At 38.6% G+C, this 14,996-nt stretch overlaps 1 protein-coding gene across 2 annotated transcripts in view; it reads right to left on the reverse strand.

The window, feature by feature from the left end:
- The window catches only part of LOC133659890 (bromodomain-containing protein 2-like), a 34,170-nt gene that overhangs the window by 14,645 nt on the left and 4,529 nt on the right, over positions 1–14,996 (reverse strand). Inside the window, exons 2-4 of one of the 2 annotated variants that reach the window (XM_062062721.1) lie at positions 9,768–10,056; positions 9,537–9,674; positions 9,309–9,453 (exon numbers count right to left, since the gene is read on the reverse strand). In XM_062062721.1, the coding sequence (XP_061918705.1) occupies positions 9,309–9,453; positions 9,537–9,674; positions 9,768–10,056 (572 nt within the window). Of the gene's footprint in view, positions 1–9,308; positions 9,454–9,536; positions 9,675–9,767; positions 10,071–14,996 lie in introns of both variants that reach the window. The other variant, XM_062062722.1, reaches the window with a different exon arrangement.

Consider the following 14,996-nt stretch of genomic DNA (forward strand, 5'->3'; position numbering starts at 1 on the left):
ACAATTCAACAGATGGAACAACAAGCAAAAATGCCAAAGCAAAATTACAGTCATTTACTTGTTGAGTCCTGCCAAAAAAAATGTTAAGGGCCGCCACAAGTAAAAATATATTATATAAGCCGCTACTTTTTCCTTTGCTTTGAACCCTGAGGCTTAAGAATCGATGAGACTAATTCATGGGTTTTTCTTCACTGACGACCATAATGCAAATAGTTTTTTTTGCTTTTTTTTTTTTTTTTAAAACCAAGCAGACACTGAATAGATATGTTATTGTTTGTGCTATGGTGCCATCTTATGAGCGAGTTTGCTCACTGCATGGGCTGCAGTGCTGCTTTGCCCTTTTGTTTAGACTGAGCTTTAAACCGGAAATATAAGTGCCGTTTGTCTTCCAGCCGTCCATAGCGTTTCTACTCGAAAGGATTCTTCATTCATCACTCCAAGCATCATTTTTTAATTTTACAATACACCTAAAACAAATCGTATTTACTAAACCGTCCCATGTGTGATGTAGGAGCATTTACATGCATATTTGTACGTGCTATCGTAATGTAATAAAGCTAGCGTCGTTAGCATTAGCTAATATAGTAACACGATTACAGGGGTCTTTGTTAGTATTATCAACTTACAATGGCATTTTTTTGTATTGTTTCAGTTACATAAATTCACCAAAACGTCACAGTGGAGTTATTGTGTCTGTTTAGCTGATTGGAGAGCTAGCTTCCACAGCTCGTGGGTCCATGAAGATGACTTCTGTTTTGTTTGATCACCCGTTTTACTGCAGTGTTACAGACACCGTTTGGAAACTATTAAAAAGGTATGTAAATAAACATTACAGAATCTTACTGTGTAAATAACTAAATTTCTCAACGTAAATATCTGCGGCTTATAGTCCGGTGTGGCTAAATAATTGGAAAAATATTTTTTCCTTCTAAAATTTAGTGGGTGGGGCTTATTTACCGGTCCGCTCTATAGTCCGAAAACATTGTATACATTTTGCGATACAGTAAGATCTGGTAACTTTCCAGGCGATATGCGAATCATGTTCCACAAAACATTGACTATTTTATGTGTTAGAGTTTGAGATTCGAGCAGCAGGCTTGTGTAGCTAGTCAGCAAGCACACACACAGACACTAAGTGCATAGAGGGGCTGACTGGACTGGTAGTACAACGTTAGCAGTCAATATTTACTTTCCACAGAGTTTGGGGACTGTTTGCATCCAAGTAGAAATTAATTTGCTATTTTGTGTCAATGTTGTTCCGTTAAAATAAGGGATGTGCTGATCTATCGGCCCCCGATCAGTATTGGCTGATTTTTGCGAAAAAATATGTGATCGGCCTCAGCTGATTATTGCTTTTCAAAGCAGATGACCTCTGACTAAAACTATGTATTTTTGGTCACACAGGCATTTGCTTAGTTAATATAATCACCTCCACTGTGGCAAATAAATACAATTTCTTAGTATCTTAAGTACCACTGGGGGTCGAACATCAACATGGTTCACACAGTAAGAGCAAGCCAGAAGTAAACATGCTAATCGCTAAACTATCTTAAAACAACAAAAGAATGTGTTTCAGGAAGTCTAGATTTTTATTTTCATTTTTAAAAGCAAAAGCAAAAACCAAATTGAAATGAGTAATACATTGTAGTTTTACTTTTGTTTAGGTATTGTGTACTATTGACTTTATTGTGATTAAACAATTGTATATAACAAAAAGAGTGTAAGGAACTACCGGTAGTTTAAATACTGTCTTAAACTGTTAATCCCACTCACCATAACATGTGATCTGTATTGGTATCGGACTATTTCAGTCATTAAAGCTCGGAATTGGCAACAAAAAACCCTGACCGGTACATCCCTAGTTAATTTTTCATTTGTTAAGCATTTGTACAATTTTAAAATGATCTTAGTGCTAATGCTCGTTAACCTGTCATTGTATGTTAGCAATTAGTTTGCGGCATAAGGTTAGAAATTCCAACTCCATGTTCCTCAATAATGCGACATAATAGGAAATAATCAAATGTAAAGAAATTTAAATCCAAGACCTCAACAGACTGTCACGGTATTGCTATGAAAGTAATAAAAACAGTTATTGAAGAAATCTCAGAACCATCAGCAATCTATCATTCCAAACGGTTTCAAAAAGTTGTACTGATTTACAAAACCGAAGACAAACACCAGTTTATTAATTACAGAAATGTTGCTATACTTCTACAATTTTCGAAAACCATTGAAAAATTATTCAACAACAGATATGACAAATTTATAAACAAAAGTGGAACACTCGCAGAGAACCAATACGGATACAGAGCTAACATTTGTACATCAATGGCATTACCGTAATCTAAATAACGGAAGCGATCACCAATGCAATAGATGGTAAACGACGTGCTGCAGCAGTATTTATGGATCTAACTAAAGCAATGGAAACCATTAATCATGATATCTTAATCAATAAATTGGAACGATATGGAATCAGAGGACAGGCCTTAAACTGGGTAAGAAGCTACTTAACCAATAGAAAGCAATACGTGAAGATCGGTTAACATATGTCAGCAGCGTTAAATATATCTTGCAGCGTACCCCAACGATCAATACTTGGACCAAAATTGTCTTTATATAAACGACATTTGAAAAGTTACAAAGGACATAGTATTATTTGCGGACAACACGGCTGCATTTTTTTCAGGAGAGAACACACAAAAGCTAATACTAATAACGGAAGAAATGAACAAAAAAAAGATGGTTTGACAAAAACAGACCACCTTGGAATCTCAATAAAACTAAAATAATGTTATTCGGCAACAGTAGAAGATAAAGTCAAACACATATAGACTGAATAGACATTGAAAGAGTAAAATAAATACATTCTAGGGTATAATAATAGTTGATAAAATGAATTAGAAATCGCATATAGAAAATATACAACATAAAGTGGCAAGAAATATTTCGGTAATGAATAAAGCAAAATATGTACTTAACCAAAAATGTCTTCATATTCTTTACTGCTCGCTAGTTTTACCATATCTGAGTTATTGTGTAGAAATATGGGGAAACAATTACAAACGTACACTTAATTCAATAACCGTACTACAAAAAAGATCAATTACAATAATACATAATGTTGGGTATAGAGAACATACAAACCCTTTATTTATTAAATCCAAAATATTGAAATCCAAAGATTTGGTAAATTTGCAAACAGCTAAAATAATGCACAAAGCAAACTATAACCTGCTACCCAAGAATGTACAACAATTCTTCTCAACAAAAGAGGAGAAATTTAACCTTAGAGAAAAATCTAATTTAAAGCATGTGTATGCACGTACAACACTTAAAGGCCTACTGAAATGAATTTTTTTTATTTAAACGGGGGTAGCAGATCCATTCTATGTGTCATACTTGATCATTTCGCGATATTGCCATATTTTTGCTGAAAGGATTTAGTATAGAACAACGACGATAAAGTTCGCAACTTTTGGTCTCTGATAAAAAAAAAAAGCCCTGCCCTTACCGGAAGTAGCGTGACGTAGTCAGTTGTTCACCTCCTCATATTTTCCTATTGTTTTCAACGCAGCTAGAGCGATTCGGACCGAGAAAGCGACGATTACCCCATTAATTTGAGCGAGGCTGAAAGATTCGTGGATGAGGTACGTTAGAGTGACGGACTAGAACGCAGTGAAAGACATATCTTTTTTCGCTCTGACCGTAACTTAGGTACAAGCTGGCTCATTGGATTCCACACTCTCTCCTTTTTCTATTGTGGATCACGGATTTGTATTTTAAACCACCTCGGATACTATATCCTCTTGAAAATGAGAGTCGAGAACGCGAAATGGACATTCACAGTGACTTTTATCTCCACGACAATACATCGGCGAAGCTCTTTAGCTACTGAGCTAACGTGATAGCATCTGGCTCAAATGCAGATAGAAACAAAATAAATAAATCCCTGACTGGAAGGATAGACAGAAGATCAACAATACTATTAAACCATGTACATGTAACTACACGGTTAATAATTCTCAGCCTGGCAAAGCTTAACAATGCTGTTGCTAACGACGCTGAAGCTAACTTAGCAACTTAGCAACCGGACCTCACAGAGCTATGATAAAAACATTAGCGCTCCACCTACACCAGCTAGCCCTCATCTGCTCATCAACACCCGTGCTCACCTGCGTTCCAGCGATCGACGGTGCGACGAAGGACTTCACCTGATCAGAGATGCGGTTGGCGGCTAGCATCGGCTAGCGCGTCTGCTATCCAAGTAAGTCCTCCTTGTTGTGTTGCTACAGCCAGCCGCTAATACACCGATCCCACCTACAACTTTCTTCTTTGCAATCTCCATTGTTCATTAAACAAATTGCAAAAGATTCACCAACACAGATGTCCAGAATACTGTGGAATTATGAAATGAAAACAGAGCTTTTTGTATTGGCCTCAATGGGGGAGCCATACCTCGGTTCTACTGGCTACGTCACACGCATACGTCATATCCAAAGGAGTTTTCAACCGGAAGTTTAGCGGGAAATTTAAAATTGCACTTTATAAGTTAACCCGGCCGTATTGGCATGTGTTGCAATGTTAAGATTTCATCATTGATATATAAACTATCAGACTGCGTGGTCGGTAGTAGTGGGTTTCAGTAGGCCTTTAAGACCTTTAGCATATCAGTATGTGGATGTGGAGGGGGGCGTGGCCTGCGGGCCTGCCGCGGAACGGGGTGTCCCAGGACCGGCCTTGAAGACAGCAACAGGTGAGTAGATGGCCCAGGTGGGTCTTGTTATTAATCACCTGTCGCCTTTATTAGCAGCAGCCGGTTTGAGACACGCAGTTGGAGTTGGAGGTGCTGCTGAGCGGACGCAGGAGAGAAAGAAATTTTGCTGGAAAGCAAAAGCTTTGCACGTTCTTATGAAAATAAAACAGTGTTACACCCTGAAATCCGGGCTCTCCTGGCAGTGTGTGGTGGTCTGAAGAACCCACTAGAGGGCAACCTCTACAGTGGAATTAAATTATGGAATGGATTAAGCAAATAAATCAATGTATTTAAAATGATCCAGTTTAAAGAAATGTTGAAACTACAAGTTTTTACTAAGTACAAAGAAGAAGAATTATGATACATGTCTTGAACTTATTGAAAAGTATATATCATTAATTTCGTTAAGTGAATAATAGCTGATTTAACTATTTATGTAGAGCACTGTTGTATTGAGAGTGATTTGATGTAACGGTGTACACATTGAAAACAGGAAGTAAAAAGGGGGTAGAATTAAATAAGCTTTGCTTATTCCTACTCCTTTACGGACATGTTGTAAGAAAAAAAAAAGAAATTATGTACAATATTTGATATATAAAATTTTAACGTAATACATGCTTGTAATAAACGTCAAACTTTTTATCCTGCATAGTTCCATTGCTTTTTTTCAGTTTATGCCAAAGTGTATTGTCGACTTAACAGGATTCTTACATGTGCACTTCATGTGTTTATTAATGTACTTTATACTTTGTGTGCTTAGTTTTACAGTAACTTTCGAGTAGAGACTATCGTTAAACAACTTCCAGTTGCGTCATAGCCAATTGTTTGGATTTATTTGACGTCACGTACGGCTCGTTAAATATGCGTGGTGGTCAAGCCAGCGTCTGTTTTCAATGGGTACTAGACGCCATTTAGACGTTCGAAGAAAAAGGCCCTATGCATGTCTGGTTTTCGGCTGTACGAATCATTCAAATCACGAAAAGGATAACCGTTTCTTCAGAGTTCCTTGAGAGGTAATCAAGAAGGGCGGAAGAGTGCAAGATTTTACGAAAGACTACAAGAAAATTGGCATGCACTTTAGTACAAGGAAGCAGAGTCGAAGAACACATGAGTTTGCAGTGAACACTTCATTAAAAGGTTTTATATATTCTTTAAATACTTCACACGATTAGTATTTCCTATTGAAGTATTATCTTGATATTGTTTGTATTTTATTTGTTAACAAACAGAAACCAGAAAGTCAGGGTCAATGATACTTTGTCAGAAAAGTACTTCTACATCTCCCCTCTTGTTTATTTTGTACACAAATGTGTCAGAGTACATATGACAACAGGACAAAACTCAAATATGGTGATGATTCAGTAATTGTTAGTTTGGTAAATGTATATGCAGTCACGGGTGGCAGCTGTTGGGAGCTATGTCATCGCAGTTATAGTTTATTTACATCAGGGGTCTCAGACACGCGACGTTATTTTGCGGCCCGCACCTTAATATGAAAATGTTATGTTAGTGCGGCCCACAAGTTTTATATGAATGGCGCTTGACAGCGTCATACTTGCCAACCCTCCCGATTTTTCCGGGAGACTCCCGAATTTCAGGGCAACCATTCTGTCGAATGTCTGCCGATTTTCACTCAAACAACAATATTAAGGGCGTGCCGTGATGGCACTGCTTTTAGCGCCCTCTACAACCTGTACAAACAGCGTGCCAGCCCAGTCACATGTTGTATTTGGCTTCTGTACACACACGTAAATGACTGCAAGACATACTTGATCAACAGCCACACAGGTAACACTGAGGGTGGCCGTATAAACAAGTTTAACACTGTTACAAATATGCACCACACTGTGAACCCACACCAAACAAGAATGACAAACACATTTCGGGAGAACCTCCACACCGTAACACAACATAAACACAACAGAACAAATACCCAGAATCCCATGCGGCCCTAACTCTTCCAGGCTACAATATACACCCCTGCTACCACCAAACCCAGCCCCTCCAACCCTGCCCCCCCACACATCAAACCCCCCCCCTCCCCTGTCGGTTGAGGTGGGCGGGGTTCGGGGGGGGGCGGGGTTTGGTGGTAGTGGGGGTGTATATTGCAGCCCGGAAGAGTTAGGGCTGCAAGGTGTTGTGGGTATTTGTTCTGTTGTGTTTATGTTGTCTTACGGTGCGGATGTTCTCCCGAAATGTGTTTATCATTCTTGTTTAGTGTGGGTTCACAGTGTGCCGCGTATTTGTAACAGTGATAAAGTTGTTTATACGGTCAACCTCAGTGTGACCTGTATGGCTGTTGATCAAGTATGTCTTGCAGTCGCTTACGTGTGTCTGCAGAAGCCACATACAACATGTGACTGGGCCGGCACGCTGTTTGTATGGTGAAAAAGCGGACGCGACGACAGGTTGTAGAGGACGTTAAATGCAGTGCTATCACGGCACGCCCTTAATATTGTTGTCCGGGTGAAAATCGGGACAAATTCGGGAGAATGGTTGGGAGAATTGTCGGGAGGGGCACTGAAATTCGGGAGTCTACCGGAAAAATCGGGAGGGTTGGCAAGTATGTTGCTTCAAAGAAGGTGAATTCATTAAAAAGTGCATGTTAGATTTTTTTAAGAAATCTTTTCTTGCGGCCCAGCCTCACCCAGTTTCTGCATCCAGTGGCCCCCAGGTAAATTGAGTTTGAGACCCCTGGTTTACATGGACCCGTCCTCGCAAGATGCAAAGTTGAATCATGAAATGCAACCTTACCCAAGCAAAAAGGATGCATATTTATCCAGGGAGGGGCTTGATACCAATTTTCTTGACCCAGCCACATACAAAAAAAGTTGTAGACCTCCATGCTTTTCCAAGTTGATATCTGTTTTGTCTAGGGTTGTCCCGATACCAATATTTTGGTACCGGTACCAAAATGTATTTCGATACTTTTCAAAACAAAGGGGATAACAATCAAAATGTCAATATTGGCTTTAATTTGATAAACACAAAATATTATGATGCATAAAACATATGTTTATTACAATCAAATAGTGAACATACTAGACAAATTGTCTTTTAGTAGTCAGTAAGCAAACAAAGGCTCCTAATTTGGCTGCTGACATATGCAGTAATATATTGTGTAATTTCCCATTCTATTTTTTGTCAAATTATGAGAGACACGTGGTAGAAGAGTGATTAATAATCTACTTGTTCATTTACTGTTAATATCTGTTTACTTTCTCTTTCAACATGTTCTATCTACACTTCTGTTGAAATGTAATAATCACATGTTCTTCTGTTATTTGGATACTTCACATAGGTCTGGGTGATACCACAAATAATGGTATCAATCCAATGCTAAGTAGTTACATTGTCGTACATTGGTCATACTTAAAGTTCTCCTGTGTCCAGGGATGTATTTCCTGACTTTATAAACAATAAAAAATGACAAAAGACTTTGAGATGATAAAAAATATTGATGTAATCATTGTAGTACCGACGATATACGGCTCTTGTACTTGGTATCGTTACAGCCGTTGTCTGTGTAGATCCATCTATGGGACTTGATTACATTCAAGGAGCGCTACCTTGCTGGTAGCAGTTAGCTATTATATCCTCCTACGATATGCAGTGAAGCATGTTTAGCCATTTCTTGTCCTGCAAGGATGATACTTGTGAGACAAGTAGTTTACTTGTCGCCATGGAGGCGATGATTACTGATTTAGAAGAAGCTAAAACACTGCCGACTGCGGATGGACGTTAGCTGCCAGCTAGCCATGTTTAAAACACCTCTTCCAGAGCGGTGCTGTAGTGTGAAAAGCTTTTATCGTTTTTTTTTTTAAAGCCAAAATACGTCCATTCAACCTCTTATGTCTCCACAGTTTGTCTGCTTGTAAGTACACCGTGCGTATGCATTGCCTAACATGCGCCTCTTGCTCATTTTACCAGCAATGTCACAACGTGACGACAGCACGCCGTCATGTCCGGTGGGGAAAAACATGTACCAGTATTTTTCAGAAGCAATATAGTACTGTTTTTAATCTATTAGTACCACATTTCTTTATTAGTACCAGTATACCGTATAACCCTAGTTTTGTTGTGTAGAATGACATCTGGAGCATAAGATAGTTGATATGTGTGGGAACTCCACCAACGAATAATCCTTGATTATCACTTGACAAGTCCTTTTTTTGATTAACTATAGGGATTAATTCCATTGCATAGTTTGAGTTTTTGCCTGTATCTGCTTTTTGCTGGAAGATCTAGGCCCCTTGCGTATTTAAGATAGTTTGTGCGCTGCTTGCTGCACGCTGCTTGCTGCACAACAACCATTGTGGCTTGGTTGACGCCACGGGTAGAAGTCACGTGACGGAATAAAAGCAATTAGGCAAACTAAACAGTATGGTCATATTGATACCGCCTGGACCATCACATCCTGTGGCCACGCCCCTGCCGCCACAAACAGATTGCCAATCTGTGGGGGAAAACTGCTAGGTAGATTTGCGCAATGTTGTGGTTTGTGTGTGTAAAAAAAACAAAAAAAACTTTTAAATCCCCAGGTGACACTCACGGCTCGACTTGCGGCCTCTTCCTCTGCCGTTTTTCTTGCGGGCAATGGGAGAGGCCAACTCCTCCTCCTCCTGTGGCATCTGAGCCACCTTCTGGAGAAAGATCTTCTCCAAGGACTGGGCCATCAGCACAATGTCGTCTGTCGGCTGGAAGACAGCGCAGGCACGTATTCGGACAAGGCCAAAGAAAACTGAATGACATGGCGGCCAAAGCTCGAGTGTGGACCTACTTTGTTGTAGATGTAGCAGTTGGTGAACATGGTGTTGAAGTCCTGTATGCACTCACATGCGCTGCGGTAGTAGTTGTTCTCCAGGCGCTTTTTGATGGTGCCCATGTCCATAGGTTGCTTGATTATTTTGTGATAATCCTGACACGTGCAAAGTGAGAAATTATTTTTTTATGCCGATTACAGAAACTAAGTTAACGGTTTAGTTTGCCGCCGTTCAGGCGCTGAGCTCACCGGTAAATTAAGCCTGTGGGCGTCCACCGGCTCGTGAAATGGCCAAGCGAAGTGATGCTTCCAAAGGCACCTGAGCAAGGTTTTCTGGAGATACTGTAGCTGGTTGGTGACGCGGCCCAGCCTGGAAGGGTCCTTGACAGGAGGCTGAGGCGGGGTAGGGGGACCCTGGGGCATAGTGTGTGGCAGGGAAGGCCTCTCAAAGTCCTCGTACAGCAGGGAGGGCTTGCGTATGCGTTTGCCAGTGCTTGTGTGCTGGTCCATCCCGCCACAGGACAGCCCGACTATGGAACTTGGGATGGAGGGCAGCAGCCAGGCAGAGATACAGAAATGGGATAAAGTCAGCATGAAGAAGAAATGTATAACCTTATATTAACTTGCACATTGTTGAGGACATTATTATTCTCCCCTCTGCTGCAGAGCACATCAACAATATAATCGTTTATGTTGAAGAGGTTCATTTAGCCTACTAATGTGTATTCATAAGTGGTTGATTTATATAGGCTAGTAAGGTAAAGTTTTGTACTTGACAAGTTTCGGCTGTCTTGCTTCTGCAGCCTTCATCAGAGGTGTCACGTGATGTTAGCGTGGCGTCATCTGTGACGTGTTTTATGGATTGTTCCATCCCACCAGAAGCAAGATAGCCGAAACTTGTCAGGTACAAAACTTTACCTTATTAGCCTATATAAATCAACCACTTATAAATATAATCGTTTGAGTGTTACTGATAAAAAATTTATCAAATCCGGACTGTAGTAGTGCCCTGAACTTTAAATACACGAACAGTTTCCACATGACCGCTGCAATAGAGCACCTTATGTAGTGGCAAACAACGGATTTTTTTAATTCTTAGTAATGCCATTATTGAAAAGCATTAAGTTTCCGTGAGGCAGAGCAACCAAACTAATCAATAGATTACTCCATGTACCATATTGTAACTGTATGCATGTTTAAAATAGATCAAACCGATAATGATAGTCTTACAAAAATAACCAATCGCTGTGGCACAACAACTGTCATATCACTTTTGTTTTGTGAACTTTGTTTTCGCTCATGCAGTTTTGGGGGTTAGCGTGTGAGTTTATGGCATTTGCAGCATTTGATTTTGACCCTTCAGCGTTTATGTGATGGCAGCATTCCTAATTTGCAGCACTTCCCCGTGGCAATATTTTGCTATATAATTATCTTCCTCTTCACATACATACATACATACATACATACATACATACATACATATATATATATATATATAAATTTCTGTTTTCGCAAGGTTTGCCCTTATCAGTCACAGTACTTCGGACATTTGCCATGAAACATTAATTGTTTTGAAGGGGAACTGAACTTTTCATTTTTTATTTTGCCTATCATTCACAATTCCTATGTAAGACAAGAACATATACTTTTTAATGCATTCTAAATTGTTAAATACGACTTGTCCAGGGTGTACCCTGCCTACCGCCCGGATGCCGCTGAGATAGGCTCCAGCACTCCCCGGGACCCCGAAAGGGACAAGCGATAGAAAATGGATGGATGGACGACAAGTACAATGTGGCTAACAATGCAACTAAAGGGAGTACTCTATTCCACCCATAAAACCCACGGAAAAAAATTGAAAAAATACTTAATTAACATTTCATGACCTAAACATTGACCAAGCTATATTGTTTTTATAAACACTAATGCCGACAGACTATTTCACAGAGTGAACTAGATTATGATTCTATTTATTTAAATAAATATAATTCACTATTTGGACATCATCAGACGGAAAGCTGCTGATGCCGGTGCATCGCTTCCAAGTTGGTGAAAGTTAATTCTAGATCAGTGCTTCTCAAACTGTAGTGGTACGTGGGCGTCATCTAGTAGTAGTACGCCAAAGAATTACTTAATTAAATTGTAAGTGGCCCACACGGCAGATTATTTTGTAATCCTATTACCGGGTTGTCTAGTGTTCAATGGAGCAGATTGTTATTATTTTGTACTCATGTTCCCGGGTGGTCGAGTTATAAAGGAAGAAGATAAATAGTCTCACACCAGTTTCACCAAAGTAGCCAACACACAAGCAGGCTCTTGTCAGGACAGCCGATAACTTAAGTGTAATATATATGAATAAAGGTTAAATAGAAGTGCAATAAATAAGCCCTATACTTATGTGAGCTTGTTTTTGTTGTGTCACTGAGCGAGTGCAGTTGGTTTGAGGAAGCACAATATGTCATTCAACAAGGATAATTAAACATCCACTTTGCAGTTTGCACCCTTGGTAGGTAAGTATAAGTGTCCCATCCATCCATTTTCTACTGCTTGTCCCTTTCGGGGTGGTGGGGGTGCTGGAGCCTATCTCAGCTACATTAGGGCAGAAGTGTGGCTTAAAAATACTAGTGGCATGTCATTTATTCCATGTCAAAGAGTTACATGAGTGTGTGTGATATTGAGGTCATTCCAAGTTCTTCTGCTAACGGTGTGATATGTGATTTGAAAGAAATGTCAAAAACATTAAATTCAATTGGGGGTTCATTTTAAATGTGTGTTTAAAACAACAGTCAACATTTAAATATCAATGTGTGAAGCTTTAAAGGGGAACTGCACTTATTTTTTAAATTGTGTCTATCATTTATAATCCTTATGTAAAACAAGAACACATGTTTTTCATTTTTTATGCATTCTAAATAGTAAATAAATGCAATCAAATGTCTGCTTACAATGGAACCTATGAGAGTCACTCTATTCTGCTTACATATAAAGCCTTTAAAAAAAACATCAAAACACCTCCATTAAGGTCTTATGTACATGATGGGGCGGTATAGCTCGGTTGGTAGAGTGGCCACCTGCTCCCAGTGCCACCCACACTGGTTTAAATGTAAGTTAGATATTGGGTTTCCAGGGTTTCCCGCACATTCATTTATTTGTTGCGGCCCGCCACGAAAGAATTACGTTCGCCACAAATAAAAAAAAAAAAATGTTTTAAAATTTTAAAAAAAATATATATATATATATATATATTTATTTTTTTTGTCCTCTCCAGCTTCTCAGGCAAATCATATAGTTGATGTAGATGCCCATATCGGCTGTTTAGATTTACTTTACAAAAGAGAAGTGTAGGATACTTTTCTTGTTGCCTTATTTGTATTTGACTTTATTAAATGTATTTATATTAGAAACACAACATGTGTATATAACAAAGGGTGCAAAGTCTGCAGGCAGTAGGAAACACATGGTTAAGTGTAGGGAGTAAAACTGATGGCAGTCTAAAGTTCAAGATTTTTTGGAGCTCTTTGTTCAGTGGATCAGATGTTTGATGAAGCTCTGTGTCTATCTACCACCACTACTGTTTTCTGTTTATTTGTTACTGACTGTGGCAGGACACCTCTGCCTCTGTTTCACTTTATGTTGCTGGTAAATAATATGGTTGCAGTAGTAGGCTAAAGTTAAATTATTTAGTTATTATTTTATATTCTATAAGATGTATTTTTTGTAAGAACCACAATTAATAAATATATTTCAGTGAATAACTTATTGTTCAAATCTGTATATAAATATGTACATAAAGTATTGTAATTATATTGTAAAATGGATGGATGGATGGATGGATGGATGGATGGATGGATGGATGGATGGATGGATGGATGGATGGATGGATGGATGGACGTTTAAAACAAAACTGTTATTATTAATTAGTAAGTATACATTTTTTTAGCCTTTTTAGAGAAAATCAAATCATTGTAGTAAATTATGCAAATTAGTCGATGATGTCATGGTGACCACGCCCATAGCCACGCCCATAGCCGCGCCCCCACCGCCACAGGTATCTTGGCAGTTTATGGGAAACACTGGTTTCACAATGTAAAAGCGCTTTGAGTCACTAGAGTAAAGCGCTATATAAATATAATACACTTCACTTCACTATATATAAATATAATTCACATGATGTAAGTATATATATAATGTACAAACAAACATTCATAATAACATTTAATATATACGTATTTTGCTTATTTTAGGCATACGCGGCGCATTAATTTAAAAAACGTATCACACTATTCGCTTTTTCCTTCAACAACCACACTGATTATTACTCACTGCAGACTTCATGAGAGCCAACAAACACACTAAAACATCACTTACTATACAATATCTTCCTTCATAAGGATGCTGACTGATAGAGTCTTGTAATAGTCCAATTTAGATGAAGAATGACCCATAATCCTTGCTACGAAACAGAGGGTGGAACCACACGACTCTGTCTTTCTCTACATTTTCAAGTCTAAATTGGCTGTCAAAGTGTACCAAGTTGCCAGATTACGTCCTCATCTTTCTACTATCCAGGTGAAAGGCATGATTTATGATATAGAATAAACTTCCACAAGGGGAAGCAGCTCATGACTAGATGATGTAAACATCACCACACAAGCTTGCGATCATGGTGCCGCTATAAGTAAATGATAAATAGTCTGCTTTAGCGCTTATAATAACAATATCACAAATACTTGGTTAATATTCAAGTCACGAAATGTAAATGGAGTATTGTTGGCACTTTTTGGGTGGTTATTGATTGGGTTTTATGGATGGTATAGAGCAGTGGTTCTCAACATTTTTTCAGTGATGTACCCCCTGTGAACATTTTTTTAATTCAAGTACCCCCTAATCAGAGCAAAGCATTTTTGGTTGAAAAAAAGAGATAAAAAAGTAAAATACAGCACTATGTCATCAGTTTCTGATTTATTAAATTGTCATACAGTGCAAAATATTGCTCATTTGTAGTGGTCTTTCTTGAACTATTTGGAAAAAAAGATATAAAAATAACTAAAAACTTGTTGAAAAATAAATAAGTGATTCACTTATAAATAAAGATTTCTACACATAGAAGTAATCATCAACTTAAAGTGCCCTCTTTGGGGATAGAGATCCATCTGGATTCATGAACTTAATTCTAAACATTTATTTTGTTGAAGTATTATTCAATAAATATATTTATAAAGGATTTTTGAATTGTTGCTATTTTTAGAATATTTAAAAAAATCTCACGTACCCCTTGGCATACCTTCAAGTACCCCCAGGGGTACGCGTACCCCCATTTGAGAACCACTGGTATAGAGGAACCCCCCCATTGGCTCCATTGTAAGCAGACTTATTTTTTTTATTTACGAGTTAGAATGCATTAAAAATATATATACAGTACAGGCCAAAAGTTTGGACACACCTTCTCATTGTATTGCCTTTTCTTTATTTTCATGA

This window comes from Entelurus aequoreus, linkage group LG11, assembly GCF_033978785.1.
Source record: "Entelurus aequoreus isolate RoL-2023_Sb linkage group LG11, RoL_Eaeq_v1.1, whole genome shotgun sequence".
NCBI classification, from domain to species: domain Eukaryota; kingdom Metazoa; phylum Chordata; class Actinopteri; order Syngnathiformes; family Syngnathidae; genus Entelurus; species Entelurus aequoreus.